Source organism: Musca domestica, unplaced genomic scaffold, assembly GCF_030504385.1.
Source record: "Musca domestica strain aabys unplaced genomic scaffold, Musca_domestica.polishedcontigs.V.1.1 17, whole genome shotgun sequence".
Taxonomy (NCBI): domain Eukaryota; kingdom Metazoa; phylum Arthropoda; class Insecta; order Diptera; family Muscidae; genus Musca; species Musca domestica.
This window is the reverse complement of record NW_026712230.1, coordinates 7,311,696-7,336,594: the sequence shown is the minus strand read 5'-3', so window position 1 is coordinate 7,336,594 and position 24,899 is coordinate 7,311,696. Positions and strand designations below refer to the sequence as shown.

Sequence of the window (24,899 nt, the reverse complement as noted above, 5' to 3'; positions counted from 1 at the left end):
GGGGTTATTTAATAGCACGGCCATTGAAAAAAAAACAAATTATCTCTAACTCTAAAAATATTCTTATGGATCTGATAGCCTTTGAAAAATATCCATTGGACATTCCAAGTTTATAACTCTGAAACATTGTTCTAATAGTTATTGGAAATAATCCTAAAAAATTCAGTTGTCCTTCTTAAAAAAATCCGGTCATTGAAATAATATTCCTTAAAAATTCAGCCCTTTAAAATTTATTTTTATAAGAACCACCTTTGGATCTGATAGTCCATGAAAAAATATTCTTTAAAAACCAAACTTTTTAACTCTGATAGTCCTTGAAATTCTTCGAAACTATCAATGTTTATTTTGGTCCTTGAAAAAAAATCTTTGAAACAGTCCACGTTTATGTTGGTCCTTGAAAAAAATATTCTTTAAATCATCCTGATTTCTTTATATTCCTGTTTAACCTGTTTTCCAATATACTAAATACCAAAAATATATTCTTTAAAAAGTAAAACTTTTAAAAAAATTCAAATTTTTAATTCAAATCTGACAGCCCTTAAGGAGAATTTCCTTTAAAAAATCAATTTTGAAATAATATCTTTTAAAAAATCCACGCTAAAGCTCTAATTGTCCTTTAAAATAGCCTTAAAAATCCATGTTATGCATTTCTGGAGTTTAAGTAAGATTTACAATTTTTATGTCTTCAAGGACCTATAGTAGAATCTTATGACAAATAATTTGGTAGAATATTTTGACTTGCCACCATCCCGTTTAAAGGGAGTTTTTAAACTTATTTGGAAAAAAATCCAAAAGACCCCTTTAAACATTTTTTTTTTCTTAAAATTAAATTGAAATTACAACTTAAATTAAATTAAAATTTTCTACAAAAATATTCTTTGTATTTTTATCTGTCCGATGATTTCAAAGAAATATATTTTAGAGGGTGAACTCTCACCCTCTATGTAAGATACTATAGATCTTAACTTAAAATAAAAAATAAAAAAACTCGTGTCCTCTATTTTTAATTCTACTTTGATAATCTGCTAGATTTTCCACGTAATAATTGAAAAATTGAAGCTTTTCGCTCAGTGTTATATTCAGCGGCTTCCAAATAATACCCCGCCTTAAATAAATGCCAATGAAATGTAATAACTCTGCTACATTTGCATTGTGTAATCTACCACTCCATTTCTCGTCATCTTTGCTGGTTGCTCCCGGAGGCCAATGAACTCTAACCACATTTCATATCCTGTCATATCCTCAAAAAAAATCAAACAAAGACCTCCCTCCCGAAAAAAAACAAAGTTGGAATAATTTTGCAAAAAAAAACAGCTGGCAGCCAACTGAAAAAAAAATAAAAACTAAATTGTAATTGAATTGTCAAAAACTTACAATGCTAACATTTTGTAATCTTCAAACATACAACAACAACAATAAAAGAACTGAAACAAAATTAATATGATTTTGTTACATATTCATTCACTCATTCATTCGCACACACACACACTCGCACACATATTTTTATGTAAACACCGAAGAGCTATGACTCCAACATTTGTTCTGTGAATTGAATTGATTCAAATCGGATCAGCAGAACAGAACACTGCTACTAGAAATCGAATGCCATTATCAAAAGCATCGGGTGGAGTGAATGAACCGACATCATTGTGCAACGAATACACAATACATTTGATGACGAGGACGAGAGGATGCTGACCCAATTCCATGCAGACATTTTTGCTAAGCAAACATCAGCATGTATTGTTGCTGCCTGCCCACCCACAAGTCGACCGACCCAAACCTATGGCCACCCACTTCCACACTCTGACACACAACCTGTCAAGACACCAACTAAAAGAGAAATCCTGTATCCGGGCAATACAATACAATATCCGCCTAGCCAAAACAGGAGAGAATGAACTTTAGAAATATTGTTGTTGCAAAGACAGCTGGGCTATTGAAGCCAACAAAAGGAAAAGAAACAACAAGTAGTTTACCTTGCTTAAAATTGGCATAGTTTTTCTATAAAATGGTCTAATAATAAAGAAAAATTCTGCACTTACGGAATAAATGAAGGGTCAAGCAATCCATGTGTCCATGAGGAGATATTTAAAATGCATCTAGTAAGGACGTAAACCATACGAATTTTACTCATTCTCAAAAGCTTTATAGAGAGATCTCGAGAAAGAATGATATGGATGGAAAGTTAAGTCTTTAACGAATGAATACCTCAAAAAAGTAGCACCATTATAAATTTACAAACAAATCATTTGATAAACCCATAATTATTAAAAACAAGTTAAAAGCTATCAGTCGGTTTTGCCGACAGATTTATACCCTCAGCCAATGTTTGATTATTTTGATTATTTTGATTATATTTTGACTTCTGTTATGATTATTCAAATTGTTGACCCCCTAAGGAGTAGGTTCCGAAGGATTGAGCCAATATAGTCCAATTCGTATCGGACCTAAATAAATATGACTATATTGGTGACTTCCTTCACTTTCTATGAGATATGTGATAATTTCTAGAAAATATTAAAATGTACGTGAGGTACTGAAGTACACATTCACTTTCATGCTTCATCTAATACAGATAAAAATATTGGTATGGGCAAAATTACAAGAGAATCGAACATTTATATTCAGTGTTATGCGAAATCATAAATTCCATATTAATCTCAGGTTTCTGGTTGAGAGAAATATTTAGATGTAGCACGTTGTAAAGAATCACTGACTTCTTTCGCAAGTTATGACAAATAAAAGTTTTGAAAACTGTGACCATTTGTGGGTGAGGTACCAGAAAGGATTCCCAGATATATAACATCTTCACAATGGATCATGTGTTAGCAAAAATGTTTGTATGTGTGAAGTTGAAGCGTTTTATTTTTCAAAATCTTGAACCCTATGTGCGTGAGGAGGGAAATGGTCCGATCTGTACCATCTTTACAACAGATCTTGTGGATATATTGAGATGTACCGAGTCTGAATGAAATCGGATGTTAATGTCGGGTTTTATGAGCTTCATGGATATTCAAAATTTTGACCTATTGTGGTTAAGGTACCAGAAGCAGTGGATCAATATTCTTCACAGCGGATCTTGTGTTAATAGAAATAATGGTATGTGTGAAATGTGAGGAGAACCAGATGCTTATTTCGGATTGTTTTGGTTATTCAAAACATTGACCCTTAATGGGGGAAGTACCAGAAGAAATGGTCCGATCTCAATCATCTTTACAAAAAATCTAGTGTTAATAGAAATATTAAGATGTGCCGAGTCTGAATGGAATCAGATGTAAATTTCGCATTATATGAGGATATTCAAAATTTTGACCCTTTGTGTGGGAGGTGCCAGAAGGAGTGGACCGTTATATTCCATCTGCACACCAAACTTTGGATTAATAAAAATATTGTGATGTGTGTAATTTGAAGACTATCGTACTCTTATATCAAATTTTATAAGAGTTACAATTATTAAAAATGTAGACACTTTGTTGGAGAGGTACTTGATGGAGTTAACCGATATTGTCCATTTTCGCACCTGAACTAGCACTCATGGAAATATTAGGATTTGCAAAGTTGGAGCAAAATCGTATTATACTTTCTCTTTCTGTGCAGTAAAATATTTTTGAAAATTTTGAAAGTAACCCATAGTTACTTTTGAGGATTTTCATAAAATCACTTTCTGAGTCGATTTATGCATGTCAGTCCGTCGGTCCGTCCGTCCATGTATTCTTGTGAACAAAATGCAGGTCACATTTATTATCCGATTGAGATGAAATTTTGCAAAAAATATTTGTTTGGCCCAAGGACGAACCCTATAAAAATAATCGGATCAGATTTTTAAATTGATTCATCTGATCTGTCAAATTTTTTAGAGAACGGTTCAAACTAGGATATAGCTCCCATATTTTATTGTGCACCAAATGGCTAATATGACTGGATTCATCTTATAAACCAGTACTTCAAATTTGATATAAATTGGTTCAGATATAGCTATAATTCCAATATATATGTTTTATCCGATTTGGGGTTTATAGTCCCTCACAAGCGTAATATGGATTCCACCACAATGACATTTGGTACCAGACATCAGATACAGCTCTGAAATAAATATATCAAATTTTGTCATGAACGGTTCAGATTTGGATATAGCTCCCATATATATCCTCATCCGATTTTGAGGTAATTGTGCACCAAATCGCCAATATAAGTCCGAATTCCCTGAATTTTAGCATATCCTGCCGAATTCAGTCTAGAAGAAAGTACATTAAATTTTGTGAAAATCGGTTCAGATATAGGTATAGATACAGCCCAGAATTACCTATGCCAAATTTGATCAAGATCGGATCAGATTTGGATATAGCTCCCATACATATTTTCAACCGATTTCGGGTTCATTGTGAACCAAATGGCCAATATCTGTCAAAAAGTCCTGAATTTTGATACATCCGACCGAATTTAGTTTAGAAGCGAGTACATCAATTTTGGACAAAATCTGTTCAGATATAGCTATAGCTCCCATACATATTTGGTCCGATTTCACCCAATTTGGTGTTTAAGTTATTCACATTCGTAATATTCATTCGACAACAATGATATTTGGTACCAGATATCTTATAAAGCTCGGAAATACCTTTGCCAATTTTTATCGAGAACGGCTAAGATTTGCATATAGCTCCCATATATATTCTTAATCCGATTTCAAGTTTATTGTGCAAATAATGGCTAATATTAGCGCAAATAGAGTGAATTTCGAGACATACGTTTCCATTTTGTGCAACTCGGCTCCGATAAATATACTTTTTAAACAATCCTTCTCGAAGTTATATCATATATTCTATAGCAAGCTATAACTGCTCTAAAGCCAAATGTTGATAGGTGGTATGATCTACAAGAAATAAATTCTTTTGTATATACATAGTGGTGTAGGGTTCATATAGTCGGCCCCGTCCGACTTTTGACTTTTCCTTACTGGTTAAACAAAGTGTTGCATTACGCCGGCTCATCCACCTGCACTTTACTCATTAGCGTGTTACTTCAACACCGCCAGCTGCGACAATAATGTTTATCAGCCATTTCGTTTTAGCGGAAACTAACAAAACACTAACCGTAAAATTTATTCCGCTTCCAACTACACTGAATGTGGAAAAATATAACAACAAAGCCGGTAGTGGAAAGAGAACAAAAGAAAAAGGAAACAACAACAAAGCGGACAACCACAAACACGAAACAAATAGCAAAATTAAAATCATATTAACCTCTGATCTAAATTGCGACGGTTGTAATCTAATATGACGGCACGCCAGCGACGACGTGTCATCGTCAAAGAGTGTGGCACAGTGGAATGATGCAAAAACTAAACATGCGATTTTTATACAAAAATTTAATTACTTAAGATCTTATTTTATATGTTTTAAATTTGAAAAAAAAAAATGTTTAAATTTATTGTTTTTTTTTCTGCTGGAAAAGACTATGTCAACTCAGAGCAGCCGAGGTCTTTAAATCGGGGTCAGAATTATAGCCAATGGGGAAAAATGTCTGATTTTTTTACCTACAGCTCTATAGGAAAAAAAGACTTTAATAGCTGTGTTCTCCATTTTTTAAGACTTATATTCCGATTTTTTTCTTATAGAACAATGTCCTTCTTTATAAATGAAAGAGTTCAGAAGATCTCTATTTTTTTATAAAAAAGAACTCAGTAACTGATATCTCCAAATCTAAGGTCAGCATTATCAGCAATGGACAAAGATGTGATTTTTTAGATTAAGCTCCTCTATAAAAACAAGTTAAATTTTATAAATAATACAGCGTGTCAGATTTGGACTACACCACTACTACCTTCACTTTATATGGGATATAGTCGTTCAAGTGGAGATACCAAGAGTATTGGGCCAATAACGTTCATATTAGAATCAGATCTCTGTGAGAAACATGTATATTTACACGAATTTTGAAAAGTATCGCTGACTTGTTTCGCATTTTATGAGAGATATAAGTAAAATTCTAGCCCTCAGTAGGTGAGGTACCAGAAGGGATATTTATTACCTTCACTCCAATATTGAGATGTGTGGAATTTTAGGAAAATCGGAGGCTTATTTCGCAGTTTATAAGTACCAGAAAGAGTTTGCCGATATCTTGTGTCAGTAGAAATATTGGAATGACGTTTAGAAAGAATTGGATGTTTTTTTTTTTGTATTTTATAAGCGTTTTGGTTATTCAAAATGTTAACCTCTTTATGGGGGAGGTACCAGAAGAATTGGACCGATATATCCCATCTTCACACCTGATCAATTGTTGGGTGCTTCTTTCGTACTTTCGATTTGCAAAGTTTGATCCAAATTGAATGATCATTACTTTTGATCTTTTGTGGGGGATGTACCGGAAGAAGTGGAGTAATATCGCCTATATCCGAACTCGATTTAAGTTTTGATAAGAATATTTGGATGTACCATGTTTAAACCAAATCGGAAACTCCACAAACACATTTTTTAAGAATATTTTTTCAATGACTATAGAAGTCACAAACGTGGATTTTTAAAGAATATTTTTTTCAATAACTATCGTAGCCACAGATGAGGATTTTTTTAAAAATACTTTTTTTCAATCACTATCAGTGCCACAAACGTGGATTTTTAAATAATATTTTCCCAAGTAGCCACAAACGTGTATTTTTTTTGTTCGGTCCCAACACCAAACTTTCCCGCCCAATACGTAGGGAACGCATACACCCTTTAGTTAGTATTGAAGGGAAACAGTAGGAAAAGGAAGCACACAACAACGAATAAAATACAAATCTGGCAGCTCTTATTACTATTATTACAAATTAAGAATTGATTTTTTATTACACGCAAAGTTTCTGAAAGTGATAAATTATTATAGAGGTTGTTATATACGTCACATAGAAATCTAAGCGGGTTGCTTAGTTCGTAGTTAGATCACGCCAAGGAAAGATTTAGCGGAATATAATTACGAGTTATTTTAGACGGAACTTTAAACTTTATTTTGCTAATTAAAAACTGTGAATCAATTGACCACGCAAAAGTCGTATTAAAAATATTGTTCTAAGCATTAAACGTCTTCTTTCTAACGATGGGATATCTGTAAGTTTTAAGCGGAGGGACCCGGATTCCAGCACAAACCTTTGAGAGCGAATATAATGAATTTTTTTGAACTGTTTCTATTGAATTAGAGTAACATTTATAAAATGTTATTTTTTAAGCAATGAAAGGTCGACATACCTGGAATTTTTAAGAATATTTTATAAAGGCTCGAAAGTTTTATTTTTTTTTAATATAAGCTTCCACAAAGTCATATCATGCACTCTATATCAACGTTATTTGGTATAAAAGGTGAAAATACCTTCGTCAAATTAGTTGGATATACCTCTCATATATTAGTTCCCTCTGATTCCAAATTATAACGGCTCTAAAGCCATAATACATTGTTTGTATTATCTACTTCACATAAATTCCCAATATTGACATATATTTGTTCCGGGTAGCTCTGCTAAATATGCATAGTGATGTAAAGTTTCATATAGTCGGGCCCGCCCGACTTTTGACCTTTCTTTACTGGTTTTTATAGTATATTTTTTAAGAGTGGATATTCATATTTAATATTTTTTGAGATATGCTAAAAGGTAGATATTATTTAATATTATTTTTAAAGGACTATCAAAGCTTGCATTTTTTAATTATATTTTTTAAAGAACTACAAAAATGCTAGGATCTAAAAAAATTAAAAAGATACATTGACTTAGGAACTTTGAGATTGTGCCATTTTTTTATTTAATATTATTTTTAAAGAACTATCAAAGCGAGAAGTTTTTAAAATAATATTTATTTAAGGATCAAATAAAGCTATAAACATGATTTATTTAACAAATAAAATATATTCAAGGAGTTTAAAAATTCAGTAACTAGGGCTTGCAAATTCTGTATGTAATCTCTGATTTTTTTTCATTTCAATTTTTGATTTTCTTCGGTAAAGAATATTTCGTAACCAAGATTCAATTTTTTCAAGTTTTTTTTTCCTCCCCCTAAGCCCATTGTCTGCTCTCTTAGCGAAAGTAGCTGCACTCATTGGCTGTCCACGCATTATTGTAACAAATCCACTTAGAAGCGAATAACTGGCTGACTGACGTTTGAGTTGATTAAGTCCGAACGAATGAGTGGTGGTGCAGTCAGTCATCACTCAGCAATCATCATCGTCGTCATCATTATTGCTGTTGTTGTTGCATAGCCACTGAAGCGTGCAAAAACACTGACTGATCCCATCGAGCGTGAGGGTTCACCGCTTCAACCTGCAAGTTTCATTGCCCGACCAAAACGGAAATATAAAAATAAATAAAAATTTCTCTATTTTTTTTGTTTCTTTTTTTTAATAAAATTAATTAATAATGACATAATGCTGCATGCCATTTTTTTTGCTGGCTATGAAGTAGATCATCAGTTGGCTGAGGTTTAGTGCCCGTCAGAGCTCATGTTTTACATATTTACAACAATGCAGAGCGTTAAATAACGGCATGGATGACTAGCTGATTGGCCGGCTGGCAATAATCGGAAGCAAGCCATCACAATAAAAACCATTGTTGTAAATAAATGAAATGTATGTTAATATTGTTATTTGTACTGTTGTTGTTGCTGCTGGTACTTTCTTCTTGACAGACAACAGCAACAATGAAATCCTCAAAGCTTTAAACAGTCCCAGTTGGCCATGCATAAATATTTACCAAGCCACTTAGTGAAGCCGAGAGTCGAGCTGTTTACTGTCATCATTCAATCAGTAAACTGTCATTCAGATTTACTTTCATTGAATCCTCATTCCCCCTCTTTATCTCACTGGACTTCATCTGGTATCTAAGTACTTCGATGGATGGATGGATACAAATGACCATGGCTATATTTATTCTGGAAGAGTAGGTCAAGACCATTGTGGCTTTGAGAGTTCCAGCGATGTGTGTTTGAGTTAAGAATTAGCCATGAAAAACGTGTCAAATATTAAATGGATGACATTTCTTTTGTAGATTTATGGGAGTCCAGTTGAGATTTTGAGGCGTCTCAGATTTCCATATTTCAGTGTGAGCCGGATAACCCATTAAATGGTAATGTGCGCAAACTACCTTCTGCATTATTGATATTTAGGAGGGAAATTACATCATTACCATTGTCTGTCTGTAATGAGCAAATGTGGGACGTGTGTGCATCTGACTTAAAACCGAAGGTTGTGAGTTTGAGACTCGGCATTGTTATTTCTGGTTCCTACATTTTCGATTGTCTGATTGTAACCGGCCCACCACTACCTCATTATTATACCCTCTACCTTGAAAGTTGGGTATATTAGCTTTGTCATTCCGTTTGTAACATCCCTAAATATTCGTCGTAGACCACATAAAGTGTATATTTTCATAATCAGCATAAAATTCAAAGTCAATTTAACGACTTCTGTTCGTCTGACTGTCTGTTAAAATCGCTATACAGCCCAGATTATTTGACATAGAGCACATTTTGCCATATAACGGTACCTCCCGATATTTGTTATTTTGATTGTTCCATGGATTTGTTTAAAAATTGATATTGGTCGTTCGCTATGGGTTCTGGTTCCGGTGGCGGAACATAGTATAAATAGGTCCACGTTTTGGTATAGCTCTTATGTAACGGTACCTCCCAATATTCGGTTTTTTTCACGGATTAGTCTAAAAATTGGTATTTGTAGGTCATAGTGGGTTCTAGCTCTGGTGAAAAAGCATTCTGTATAAAGGTACACGTTTTTGTATAGACCTACATAATGGTACCTCCGGATATTCGGTATTTAGCCTTATTTTTCCACGGATTTGTATAAAAATTGTTATTTGTAGGTCATAATGGTTTCTGGCTCGTTAGGCGAAACATTGTATGTATAGGTCCACGTTTTGGTATAGTCTCCATATAACGGTACCTCCCAATATTCGGTATTTTCTTGATTTTTGCCAAATTTGTTCACGGATTTATCTAAAAATTGGTATTTGTAGGTCATAATGGGTTCTAGCTGCGGTAGCGCAACATTATATGTTAGGTCCACGTTTTCGTATAGTCCGCACATAATGGTGCCTCCGGATATTTAGTATTTTGATGTTTTCACCTCATTTTTCCACGCATTTGTCTAAAAATTTGTTTGAGATTTGTAGTTCATAATGGGTTCTAGCTCCGTTGGCAGACCATTGAATATTTACGTCCGCGTTTTCCTATAGCACGCATATAACGATACCCACCAAAATTTGGTATTTTGATAATCCTAGTCACATTTACCCATGAAATTGTTTCAAATTTGATATTTAAAAAGATTTGGTAGGTCGAAATCCTTGAGGTATAAAATTGGCTATTGAGGTTCCCGTTTTGGTACGGTCCCCATACAACGGCCTCACACACTTTATAGTTTTCTGAAATACGTTTAAATTCAGATACTTTATATAAAAATGTTTTCTTACCCAAAGATGGAGGGTATTAAAAGTTCGGCCCGGCCGAACTTTGCTGCTTTTTTACTAGTTTGTTTTACATAACATTATAAAAAAACCTCCCCAAGGAAAATCGTTGCAATTTGCTTACAACTCACGTTCCGCAATTAAAACAATTGACATTTACTATTTCAAATTAAGTGCTTAGATGCATTATTTTTTAAATATTTATTTGCACAGCTCTCCCCCAACGGATGTTTTTGCCCCACAGATTGCCAGCTATCCCTGTAATATTCGATATTGGCATAATTCCATTTTTTCAGCAACAACGAACGTTGTGTCATCATAATTGGCAGATATGTTTTGCAGGAAATCTGTAATTTTTCGCGTTGTGTAGGACATTGCCTGTCTGTCCTCTTAACATGTCATGACAAAATTTTGTTTGTTTTGTAAAATACATTTTTTGTTTTCTTTTTGTATTTTTTTTTTTAATATTTGATCGATGACATAATGCTCCTACTGCTGTCGCTACTGTTGCTCACATTGCAGCTTGTGTATCATCCAAATGCCAATGGTGACACAAACATTCTGTGAATATTTTTTCATTCCCTACTTCCCTACTTAATGCCATCCACAGCGCGAATTACTTATTCATTTTATTATATTTCAGAGAACTTTTACTTAAAAATTCATTTGATTGAAATCCAGAACCTGTAACATGGGGTGTAGTACGTTTAATTATGAAAAAATTAAAAATAGAAAGAAAAAACGAAAAAAAAACTTTTTAAAATGTATCAGTCGTCTTGCCGACATATAGGTACAGGGCCATAAGGGCCAAAAGCCATAATTTTTACATTTTTTTTTTTAATTTTTTTTTGAATGAAAGCAAAATATCGGAAATAGCATCAAATTTTAGAATAGGTTTAGATTTGTTCGAATTGGTCACATTTGGCAGGAATTATGGCCTTCAACCGGCCAATGAAACCGTCACACGCTGCCCGAATGTTGCGCTGCGGTATTTTGGCCCATTCCCAGCGAAGCGCTTGCTTGAGGTGATTGACCCTTTGGTATTTTTTTAGTGCCAACCTTACTTTCCAAAATACTCCAAACATAATAGTCCAACGGATTGGTATCCGGAGATTTTGGTGGCCATTGTGCGCTGGAAATGAAGCGATGAACCTCATTTTGTAACCATTCTTGGGTGGCGCGTGCTGAGTGCGATGGTGCTGAATCCTGTTGGAATGTTTAAGGTCTGCGGTCAACGAATTTTTTTTTCATCGGAGAAAATCAAATTCGGCAGTTCACCACTTTCGGCCAAGCGAAGCAACTCTTTAGCTCTTTTGACTCTATTTTCTTTCTGTTGCGGTGTAAGTTCTTGCACTTTTTGGAATTTCAATGGCTTTATCCCGAGCTCATTTTTCAATATTTGGAATATTGCGATATGTTCAGCTCACGAGCCACTTTTCGGTCACTGCTACGTGAGTTTCGATCAAGTCGCTTCTTTACTTTTTGAACCTTTTCTGCTGATGTTGCTGTTTTCTTCCGTCCACTTCCTTGACGTCGGGCTACGCTACCAGTATCATATATAACGAGCGATGGTACGAGACACAAAATATTTATTCACATATTCTGACGGTTGCCACTTTTGGTTTTCCAGCCAAATATAAAGAAATCACACTATCACGCTTGAGTTCCATCACAAATAACTTTTTTTCTGGAAAAACCCTTGTAACCAATATAATGAGCTGTCACTGGACAGCTGTCTGAAGTTGGTTGCAGGTTTTCATCTCACCCTGTGTATATAGGGGTGGTAAAATAACTGACTGAGAACCAACGACCAGACGAAACAGCTGAAGCAAGAATCTTAAAAACGGGGTTTTTTGGAAATTCGTACTAAAAGGGTACCAAATGTACTAAAAACTTAATACTTTGTATTGGACAAACGAAATGAGCTAGAATTCTGAAATTTGGAATAAGAGTCACTGATGGAGAGCAGGTGGATGTACCAAATAGTTTTTGGAAATTCGAAATTTAAGGTTACGAAAAGTTCTGAAATAGTATGGTATGGGAACAGACAGCTAAAAACTTGAAATTTGGTATGAGAATCAAGGTTGGAAAGTAAGTTTGATACAGGAAGGAAGGAAATTTTGAAGTTTTGTATTGAGCCGCTGCAAGTGGTTGGTTTGATTTATAGAGGTGGTTTTGGAAATGGGTACAAGAGCACGAAAATGACTAATTATTATTATATTTAGTACAATTTTGTATTGGGTGAGCAGATAGTGCTTGAAATCTGAAATTTGGTATTACGGCCGCTGTTTATGTGTAGTCTTGTACAAACATTACTGAATGGTATTATATTTGGTATTGAATAAAGGTTAAAGAATAAAATTCGGAAATTTGGTTTTTTTCATTCAATACTTGTACGAAAAGTACCAAATGGTACTAAATTTGGTATTGGGAGAAGGGGATAGGACTGGAATCCTCGAATTTCATATTGAGGTCTCAGTTGGTATCTGAAATTTGGTGTAGGGTTAGAGATAACATTCTGAAATTTGATTTTTAGATTACTGAGGATATTAGTGTGTGAGATTAGGCGGTGGTTTGCGTTATATATTTGTACGAAAAGTGCTAAATGGTACTAAATTTGGTATTGGGGTTTCTGTTGGTATCTGGAATTAATATATAGAGTTGGCATAAAAAATGTGTACTATAATTGTACGAAAAGTACTCAATAGTACTATATTTGGTAAGGGTGAAGGAATAAAGTTAAAATTCTCAGATTTGATATGAATGTCACTGTTAGGTTCTGTAGTTGCGTAAAGGGGCTGGTTTTGCATATATGTACTATAATTATACTAAATGGCACTAAATTTGGTAATGGGTGAAGGGATAGGAGCTAAAATCTTCAAATTTGATATGGATGTCACTGTTATTGCCTGTAGTTAAAATTTGGAGATAGTCTTGGAAATCCGTACGAAAAGAGGAAAATGCCACAAAATGTGTCGTTGGTGTTTGGATAGAGATGAAATTCTGAAATTTGGTATTATGTTGGTATCTGGGGTGCAGAGAAGGAGGTGGCTTTGGACATGCGTAATATAAATGTACGAAAAGTTTGGTGTTAAACATGGGATTTGGTCTTAAGATAAACCTAGAATACCGAAATTTTATATTGAGGATTGTGTTGGTGTTGAGATCTGCTTTTGGATCACTGTTGGCGTCCAGGATGGAGAGTTGCATTTTTTTTATAAATGTTGCTAAATTTGGTATAGGCTGAAGGAATAGATGTAAAATTCTGAGGTTTGATATTGAGGCCACTGTTAGTCTTTAGGGTTTACATATGGAGACGTTGAAATAGTTTTGGACAGAAAGTTTGGATGTGGGACCATTGTGCAATGGTCGATTTTGAAGACCTTTTGAAGTAAAAGGTACAATTTTCCTGGTTTCTTTCCGAAAAACTGAATAACTTGAATAATATATAAAACCTTGAAAATCTAATACAAATATTCTTTGAAAAGTCCTCTAAAAATATTCTCAAAGGATTTGCTTTTTGAAAAAATTTAAAAAGTCGCTATATAACGTTATATATTTAAATTTCCTTAAAAATATTTTTAAATTTCTTCTTTTAGCTATCCAATCCTTATAAAAAATTATTTCAAATTTGAAAAGAAAAATTTTTTTTTAAAAACACGTTTATGTGTAAGGAAAAATATTCTTGGTGTTGAAAGTAGTTGAAAAAATACTTTTTATAATGCAACGTTCTTAAAATTATCCCAAAAATTCCTAAATTCCCAATTTTTAATGCTTTGTTCGCCATATGCCCCACACAAACTGCATCATTATAATGATGACAACGATATGGTTGTTGTTGTATTTTTGATCTGCGCCATAATATCGGATGTTATTCATTTAAATTTGCTCACTTTCATGCTATGCGAACATAAACACGTCGTTGCTGTCGTCTACCCCATTTGAATTGAATCCAGTCACGTCTAATTGAGTTTTTGTGTTAGAAAAGAAAAAAAAATGTGCACATTTTTGAACTTTATGCTGATTAATAGTTCTAATGAAATATTTCTGTTTCTCTTCCATTTTTTTCAGAGAGCGTTAAGTCCATATTGGGCCGTCACACAAAAATCCTTGTCAAATATATGGTCAAATTGGAAACGAAGAATGACAAAACAGAGAATCGTGTTTTGGTGAGTTTTATTTTTTATTTATCTAAGAATATATATATGTTAAGAATAATATATTAACAAGTAAAAAAGCAGCTTAGTTCGGCCGGGCCGAACTTTTAGTACCCTCCAACATTTCGAAGAACTTGAAAAATTAAAAAAAAAATCCGAAAACTACCACTCAAATGAAAACAGTTATATGGAAACTACACGAAGGCGTAGAGCTGCATACAAAATATGTTTTCATAGGCTGTATTGCCCATTACGAACTTCAAATACGAAATTTGTTACAATTACGGTGAATAGTGTCGCAAAAATCATGAAAATACGGAGTATCGGGAGGTACGTCATATGGGGCTATACGAAGACGTGGATTTGCATACGAATTTTTTGCCATATGTTATAGTATCCATTAAGATCTTTTAATACGAAATTTGAAACGATTTCGGTGAATAATGTTGCTGAAATCGTCAAAATACCGACTATCGGGAGTACCGTTATATGTGGGTTATACGAAGACGTAGACCTGCATATACAAATTTTTGTCATAGGCTGTAGTACCCATTACGAACTTCAAATACGAAATTCGAAATAATTCCGGTGATTAATGTCGCTAAAATCATGAAAATACCGAATATCAGGAGGTACCGTTATATGGGGGCTATAAGAAGATCTAGGCCTGCATACAACATTTTTTGCCACATGTAGTAGTACCCATTTCGGTAAATAATGTCTCTAAAATTATGAAAATACCGAATATCGGGAGGTACCGTTATATGGATGCTATACGACAACGTGGGCCGAATTGGACCATTTACAAACGTAACCTGTCTACTGGTAAACTTTGCATGTATGCAAAATTTTACCCTTCTATCTCAATTCGTTCGTAAAATAGCGTGATTACAACAGACAGACGGACATCGCTAGATCAGATTTACACTGATCCAGAATATATACACTGAATTACACTGATCCATAATATATATACTTTGCAGGGTCTATTATGAATATTTCTAGGAGTTAACATAGAATGGTGGAGGGTATAAAAATCTACAAAACAAAAATGATTTGTTCAGAATTAATGGACCTATTTAGAAGTTCTACATAAAATATTAGATCAATTGTGATACCCTCCATAATATTGTAGACTTGAAAAAGGTTGACAAGAGGGATGAAAACGAACACCACATGTCCTGGTGGACATACAATTAAGTCAGTATAGGCTTGTTGTGAATTGTAGACTTAGTTCCTGAAAGAAAAACACTATTCCGTTTTTCGAAATTAACTCAAAAAATTAAAATATGAAAAACATATTCAAAATTTTGTTTTCATGCAGGAACAGCCCCAATTCATTATGATATGTCCAATCATAATCAACTCCGATAATCATTATCCTCATCATCATTCGCACGTAACGCATGTTGTTGCCTTTGTTGCAATTAGTGGAGGGTGTAAATGTTCAATCATGCAACAATAATTTATCATGACCATGTTCAAGCTTCTGCTGCCACAAGCTAAACGAAAAACAAAATTCAAACAAAAAATGTAAAGAGTAAAAGTAATGGCAACATTAAACCGCTGGCCTCTTAACACCTTCACCACCACCGCCACTACTCACACTTGGATAACAACAGCAGCATCATCATGATCATGCAACCAGCTGTGAAAATGGAAAATAGAATCATCAACACCACATAGATCATCGAATAACGTTTTTTGTTTTTGCTCATCTCCTTCTTTTGTTTGTCTGCCCATCACCGTGCCACAAATTTTGTTCGCAAAGTGGAAATTTGGTTAAAATTAATTGATTGAACATTAGTTGTGTGTTTGAGTGTGTGGGTGCATTTAACACGCCATCATTGATTGTTGGCCACTAGACATGCAGCACGGACTCTGACTCCAAACTAAAGTGGCTGGCAAACTGCAGTCAGCCACTTCAAGCTACTGCTGCTGCTACTGCACGCCATCAAACGCCGCCACATGTTGCGTTAGGGTACTTCATTATTTTTAGATGGGATTTCAATAAGCAAATATTTTTTTGTGGAATTCTTTTTATTTTTTTCTTGGTTTTCAATTAATCAAATTCCAATTTGATGAAATGTCTGAGATAAGATTTTTTAATGGTAGCTGATTTTTATTTTTTGATAATGAAAACGTAACCATACAAAAGAGCACTCATGTAGAAATGCCACAGATTCTCCAACCCTCACATGATAGTGATTTGTCCTGATAATGATCTTTAGGTATTTTATATCAGGAAAATATAAGTTAAAACAGAAAAGGCCATTTACATGTTATGGTATACATATTCAGAGACATTGTATTAATAAGGAGACCAAACCAGAGAGGAAACTTGATGACCATCCCTGCTATGAAAGGCTTACACAGGACTTTGCGGTTACGGAGACTAAACACCAGCTGATACGGTCGAAAATGTTATCGAAATAACGGTTTTAGACTCCATGTCGAACATTTGGAGTCGGCATTTCGTCCTCGAAAAGTAGAATTTTTAAACACGATGTTTTTTAAATTTCTGAAATTAAATTCTTAAATTACGACATTTTCGGAAAGTAGAAGGAAGGAATCAATTTTCTATTATAATCCATATTATATTTTTATAACCTTGTCACTTGATACGGTCAAAACGTGCCTCATGGAAATAATGGTTTTAGACCCTAGGTCTCTTTGAACCAAATCTGTTTCAAGACATTTGGAGTCAATCTAGCGATGTCCGTCCGTCTGTCTGTCTGGCTGGTGCTCAGGATAACTCTCGATCGTAATATTATTGTCAAACTTAGATCGAGTTTGGATATGGACAATATCGGTCCACTCCTATTGGCACCGCCCCCACAAAATGTCAACATTTTCAAATAAAATAATTTACTGGACAGAAAGATAAAGAATAATCCGATATTGATATAACTTTGTGAATCCTATTATTTGCATCAGTGCTTAGTCAGTTGCGGACAATATCGGTCCACTCCTTCTGGTACCTTCCCCACAAAATGTCAACATTTTCAAAAAAAAAGAATTTACTGCACAGAAAGAGAAAGCATATTCCGATATTGATATAACTTTGCGAATCCTAATATTTGCATCAGTGCTAAGTCAGGTGCGGACAATATCGGTCCACTCTTTCTGGTGCCTTCCCCACAAACGGTCAAATTTTTGAATAATTTTAACTCTTATAAAATGTGATGTACGAGTCCGATTGTCCCAAGGTCTGGTATGAGCCCCACAAAGGGCAAAGTTTTGAATAACCAAGACGATCATAAAATTCGAATAAAGTATCCTGTTCTTTTCACATAACACACGTGACAATATTGTTATTAACAAAATATCGGCTGTGATATCCATTAATATATGTCTACTTCTTCTTGTACCTCCCCCACAAAGGGTCAAAGTGATGAATATTCATGAAGCTCATAAAACACGAAATTAACATCCGGATTGGCACATCTAAATATTTCCATCAACACAAGATCTGTTATTAAGATGGTAGAGATCGGACCATTCCTACTGATACGTCCCCACATAGGGTCCAAGATTTGGAAAAACAAAACGACGTAAGAAAGCAAAAATAACCATCCTCTCTTCAACCTCTCTTCAAATTTCACACATACAAATGTTTTTACTACCACAGGATATGTGATATATATCTGCGAAACCCCTTTCTGGTACCTAACCCACAAAGAGTCACAATTTTCAAATTTTGCCCTTCCCAATATTTTTATCTGTATTAGATGAAGTATGAAAATGGAATACTTAGGTTCGCTATATCTTTTACTTCACGCATATTTCCACATTTTCCAAAAATTTGCATATATCTTATATAAAGTATAGGAAGTAGTCGATATAGTCCAAATCTGGCAAGTTGTAATATTTATAAAAGTCTTAGGTCAGATACGAATTTGTCAATTTTGTCCAACTCCTTCGGTACACTCAACATTCGAATTTCCAATAACCCTTCGGTGCTTCTTTTCACAAAGCATCAAAGATCCTCATTCCAAATTTCCGGCTCCATCCCTTCCCCAGAAATCAATTTTTATACCATTTAGTACTTTTCCTAATTTTTCAACCCATATTCCCATATACACCTCCATCTCAATCCCACCTCCCAAAAAATGATCCTAATACAAACTTTCAGATTTCCAACACTACCCCTTTCTCGAATAGCAGTACTTTTTTAAACAAATTTCCAAACCCACCTTCAAATCTCAACCTTACACTCTAACAGCGTCCGCAATATCAACATTTTTAAAATTCCAGCTCTATCCGTTCACCCAAACCCAGATCTCACACTTAGTACACATTTTCAAAAGTTTGAAATGGCTGGAAACTTTTTTGTAACATCTGTCCTACATTATTTAGATTCCTATCTCTATCCGTTTGTCTAATAGATTCGTTTCAATTGTTGGTACCTTTTAGTATCATTTTTGTGCGATTTCCCAAAACCCCAAACTTACAAATATACAAAATTTCCAGATTCTATTAGATTTTCAAAAATTATAAAAATTGGGGGAAGTTTACCCTCCTCTTTTGGATACTTTCCCGATGTAAACTTTCAAAACGCCGATACAAGAGTCTCATATTTTTAACACTACTTTCATAATCGTTTCGGGTTCTTTGTATAATTTTGAAAAAAAAAAATCATCTTGTTGCACGGTGCAACTTTATAAGGCATTTCTGATATATATACATAGAGGGTCGTCTGTTGTTTGAACGACTGTAAGTAAGTTATCTGGCCTGTGGAACACCTTTTGAAGATCTTCTAATCACAGACAAAAGTGTAAAGACTTCTAGTCTATATAATTAATCAGAAAATCTTTTTGTCAACAAACGACCTTAGTAGATTTTTTATTCAGTGGTTACATAATATGTTGGTAGTATGGCTTATACGGTTTTCAGTGACACCACCAACCATAAATTCCGCAATACTACGTATCATTGATAAAAAAAAAACTTCAGATCTATATTTTCATGACTGAACATATTTATTTCGATTATCTACAACTTGATGTAAAAATATGCCACTAAAGTCAATGACCTCTCTAAAACTTGTTCAAAATCGAAACGAAAACAAAGAAACATTTTAATTTTGCACTTTTCAATTGTAAAGTACAACTCATTTGTGCCGTTGAATAGCTTTGTGATGATTGTCGTTCATTCGTCTGTTGTAACACTTCAGATTGTGTGACATCCTTCCTTCCTGCTGCCTGACTGCTTGTCTGTCACAGGATAAACTACTTCAATATTTTCAGGCAATGTTTGTTCGTTCGACAATAACTTGCCCAAGTTGTTCAAACTTTAGCTTACAACACCCTCTCCGTTTCCAACTGCAGCCATCCTACAGAAAACTTTCAAATGAAAAATCTTAAGAGGAATAACGTTTTGTTGCATCTTCATTGTTTGAAATGATGGAAGGAGAACGGGGGGGCAAAGAAGAAGAATGATGTTAAACATGCCTACTTTTCCCCAGCAACAATGCTCCTCACTAAGTGTTTGTTGTAAGAAAAGTTTTCAGCGAAAAGTGTTGTCATCATCGCAACCTAACTTAAACACACAAACAAACAAACAAACATGCATTCATTCATTTCTTCACCCAACTATCCTTACATTTGTATGCCTCTGTGATTCCTCGACATTTACTTCTTTCTATCCATTTTTCTATCATTTGAAACGATTTTCTCAAGAAATGACAAGTTTTTCTTTTTTCTCTTTGGGTTTTCCAGTAAGGAAAATAATATTTTCATAGGCAAGCGCCTTCCTTCTTCATTCATGGTCCGTTCATTGTTTATTCATAACAAATAAGATTACTTTTTCTTACAGCCATAAATATTATATTACAAATATACCAAATGCATACATACGTACATATCTGAATGTGTAACTGCGTGTGTGTGTGCGTGTTTGGTGCCATGTGATTCATGGGATCCCATTAAAAGTTTAAGAAAATTTAATTAACAATTGGCAAAAGTTAGCCAGCCGGCATTTAATTTAATGTTTATCATTTTTAATTAACTTAACAAAGTTTCCGATGAGTGGCAAATGGTAAATAACTGTTCGAGTAGTGGGGTTGTTTTTTCATTGGATGAGCCTTCATGTCATCATACTTAGATATAAAGCCCATGAAAAGGGCTAACAAAATTTGGAGGCTTTCTCTTCTCTTCCTTAAGCACGTTTTATATTCTACAAGCTGAACCCGGTGCGCTTCGCTACCCCTTTTGATTCCATGTGCATTCAAATATACGAATATTTGTTGGTTTTAAAAAAAATAAAACAAATTAAAAAAATTAAAAAACCTAATTATTGTAATATTTTAATGCGTAAACAACGCGTGAACTATGTCAGGACCATGAGAAAAGCAGGAACATGTCAAATTTAGTCCGTATACACAAAGGGTTTGGCCTTTGGATTTATAAATTTCATAGCAGAAAACTGTTATCTTTTGAAGTTGTGTGGCATTTCTGTTGCATTTAGAAAATTCGAGGTAGCAACATACAAAAATTTATGTTTTTACTCCAAATCCCGTCACACCTTTCATATTTCATTGAAAATCCGCGAAACATTCTGAATTTCATTGGACATACATATCGTGTTTGATGCATAACATACATGAAATCGGCCGATATATATATCATTGGAATGGAACATACGTATCGTATTTGGTGCATCAAATATGTGAAATCCGCCTAATATATATGGAAGCTATATCCAAGTCCGAAACGATTTCAATATAACTTGGCAAATTATTTGTTGTTCCAAATGTGGAGACTGTATCTGTAATCGATCAATAGATATATGCAAATAAAATCTACATTTTTCGGAGGTACCTCCGAGTCTGATTCTTATCTCCAGTTCTAAATTTCAATAATATAGCCTACGTTACTTTCAGGCAATGTTCTAGTATATCTGGAAATTTTCAGGAAAATCTGTTCGCCGGTTTTCGAGTCCCTAAATTACAAACAAACATACAAACATTTTCCTCTTTCATAGATATACATACACATTTTTTAGTAGGCTTTTCTCTTCACTAGAAGACCTTTTTTTTGGGTATTTCATAGAAGATTTCGTATACCCTGCAATTTTTTTTTATCAAGGACTATGTGAAAATCTGATCTATTTGAGGACTTCGTTGACTACGAGAACCTCTTAAGGATCTATTTTTCCCTTGGTCAAGATCATCATCCACGCCTCCTCTTCCATAGTAGACCTGGTTAATGTATTTTCTTCCATATAACACCTCGGGGTCTTCTATAGAATACTCTTTTGGAGAACTCTCTTCTTTTATGTTTTATAAAAAATAATTATTTAGAAATCTATAGAGTCTTTCCAAGAAATTTACCACGTTTTTTTATATTTCTCTAAGGATCTTCCAAAAGTCCTTTAGAGGTTTATTCTCTACTTCATCAGAGGTTTGTTCTCTAACGTTCAGTGTAGGGTGCGACCTCCTTGCTGTCTTTGTTGGGAAGCTCGTACACACCGTTTCTTGCCCTCACCACTTTAAAGAAGTCAACATTCAGATTATGGAATGCCATACCTTACTACTAATCGTTATCCTTGTCCATTATATATTCGATGATGCAACAATGAGTGGAAAATCATCAATTGCATATTGGCTTCCTCTACTCCTAATTGGCGGCAAGCCGTCAGCGGTATTTTGGCGCATTTTACAATTTGACACGGTTCATCTTTGTAATGTTTCTTGGGTATATTTCCCCGAGATTATGACTCATTTCCAGTTTCCACACTCTTCCTCTTCTGCGCAGGCTTTACATAAAAGTCCTCTTCCGGCTGAACTATTTCAGGCCCGAGTCCTAAGAATTCTTTGGACAGTCTCTTGAGTTTGAATCGATTTAGTTTGGTATTTGAACGCTTTCGCTCTATTCACCAACCATCTTAGGATTCTCTTAGCGGGTTTTCCGAGTTCTGTCCGAATTCAGATGCAAAAAGGTACAAAAGTTGTATGGCCATGTTCGCCGGCTCACTCATGGAGGGAAGGTCGTCCCTCGCTTTGAATATGGAATGTCATACCTCCATACCTAACTAGCAACCATTATCCTGGTCCCCAAAGTATTCGAAATACATCCCCAACAAAATGGAAATACATCCATTGCATATTGCTTTTCTCAAACCCTAGTTAGCGTCCAGGTCGTCATGATCGGTATTTTTGTACATTTTACAATACCACTGGTTCCAACTACTGCATGACAAAGTCCATTATGTCTCATTTGCAGTTTCCACACATGATTCCATATGCTTTACATAAAAGTCCTGTTCCGACTGACCTATTTCAGGCTCGAGCCTTAAAGATTCTTGGGACAGTCCCTTGAGTGTGCATCGATTTAGTTTGGTCTTTGAAAGCTTCATTCGTCAACCATCTTGGGATTCTCTTGGCGTTTTTCCCAAGTTCTGTCCGAATCTCTGCAAAAGTTTCCAATTCTAATGCCGAATTAAGATGCAAACAGATACAACCGTGGTCGCCGATATTAGAAAGTTTTGACGAGACCTTTCAATTTGATTCTTATTCCAAGAAAAATCCTTTGCCTAGATTACATTTAAGTAGTTTAACCATATACCCAAGGGGAACCTATTAGTCCTCACTCCCGCTCAAATGCGTAAAAGTCTTATATTCCCTGCATATGACATGTTAATTAAAACTGTTTGAAGGTCTTTTATTTTTAGCTTTAATATCTTTTGATTCAACATTGGGTTCCTCTCATCCATTTGTCCTTCCCGCCGTCTATCTCCTTTAAAATTTAATCCTCTTTTAATTCCTTTGGTGAAATCCTTTCGATATAAATTCTCCGTAAGGTGGAATATATAACCCTTATAATAGTCAATGGTATTTGATGACAATTCACTCTTCCCTCCAGCATGATGTATGCGGATATAAGAAGAGGCGTCCTTTCAACGACGCCTCTAGGACTCAACCTCTCCTACCTCCTCACATTTGCTCCTTTGTTGTTTGTCGTTGTTGCATGACAACTTAAGCGTAAATAAAACTTAATTAAGACAATTGTTGTCGCTGGTAATTTGATAGTTTTGTATGTTTGTTTTTGTATTTCTTCTTCGCCTTTTTCCCCTCTCCTGGGATCCTTTTTGGCTGGCGTGTCTTTGTTTATTAGGTGTAGCCTTTTTACAAGTGTCTCCCTTGCCAGCAAGGACAGTCAGACAGACAGACGTCTGTCTGTCTGTCTGCTTGTCGTTGGCTGTTATTTAACACCTGAGTTATTTTAAGCCTTTAAGTTTATTAGCTATTGTCGTTTATTTTTTGTCATTATTATTACAGTTTATTGTTTAAACACGCTCATAATAGTTGTCTAAACAAATGCCCAAACATTTTGTTGATGTGAAATGTATACTCATTGTTTTCTTTTGTTTTTATTGAGTCCTTTTGTGCCGACAAGTCGTCGAATGTTTGTGTTGGTGTGCGGGGGAAATTAACACTCGATTTGATAATTGTTTACAAAAGTTATTGAAAGGTAATGTAAATAAATGAGCCTCAAGATGAGCCACAGAGGCACCGCATACATCAGCAATATGAAGTGTTTGAATATTGTATGTGATTTTCTTGAAGTACAGGGTGAGATAAGAAAATTGCAACAAAATCAAACGCCATAATTTTTATTTTTTTAATTTTATTGAATGAAATTGGAATTGGAATTGGTCACCTTTGACACGAATTATGACCTTCAAACGGCCAATGAAACCGTCACACGAAGCGAAGCGCTTGCTTGAGGTGATCGACTCTTTGGTATTTTTAAGTGTCAACCTTGCTTTCCAAATTACTCCAGACACAATAGTCCAACGGATTGGTATCCGGCGATTTTGGTGGCCATTGTGCACTGGAAATGAAACGACGAACCCCATTTTGTAACATTCTTGGGTGGCGCGTGCTGAGTCCTGTTGGAATGTCCAAGGTCTGTGGCCAAAATATTTGCGTGCCCAAGGCTTTAATACACCCTCCAGTATATTTTCGCGATAATATTCGGCATTTATTCTGATGCCACGGTCGATTAATACGAGCGAAGAGCAACCATCGGCTGTTATGGCGGCCCACACCATCACCATGGCCATTAGCCATTTTTCGGCCACTGCGACGCGGGTATCGATCAAGTCGTTTCTTTACTTTACGAGTATCACGGTAAAGAGCGATGGTACAAGACACAACAGATTTATTCATATTTAAATGCTGAAGAGCTCTAACGATAGCCACTTGTGGTTTTCCAGCAAAATATAAAGAAATCACACTATCAAGCTTTTTTTTTTTTTTGTGGAATATTCTCACCAAAATGCTTTTCAACGCT

At 34.9% G+C, this 24,899-nt stretch overlaps 1 protein-coding gene across 11 annotated transcripts in view; it reads left to right on the top strand.

Moving 5' to 3' along the window:
* LOC131801614 (F-actin-uncapping protein LRRC16A-like) overlaps positions 1-24,899 on the top strand; it is a 137,688-nt gene that overhangs the window by 60,950 nt on the left and 51,839 nt on the right. For all 11 annotated transcript variants that reach the window (XR_009341879.1, XM_059120444.1, XM_059120441.1 and 8 more), the window contains exon 2: positions 14,516-14,613. Coding sequence is in view for 10 of the 11 variants with exons in the window: in XM_059120444.1 (XP_058976427.1) it covers positions 14,516-14,613 (98 nt within the window). In the remaining variant the exon portion in view is untranslated. The remainder of the gene's footprint in view (positions 1-14,515; positions 14,614-24,899) is intronic.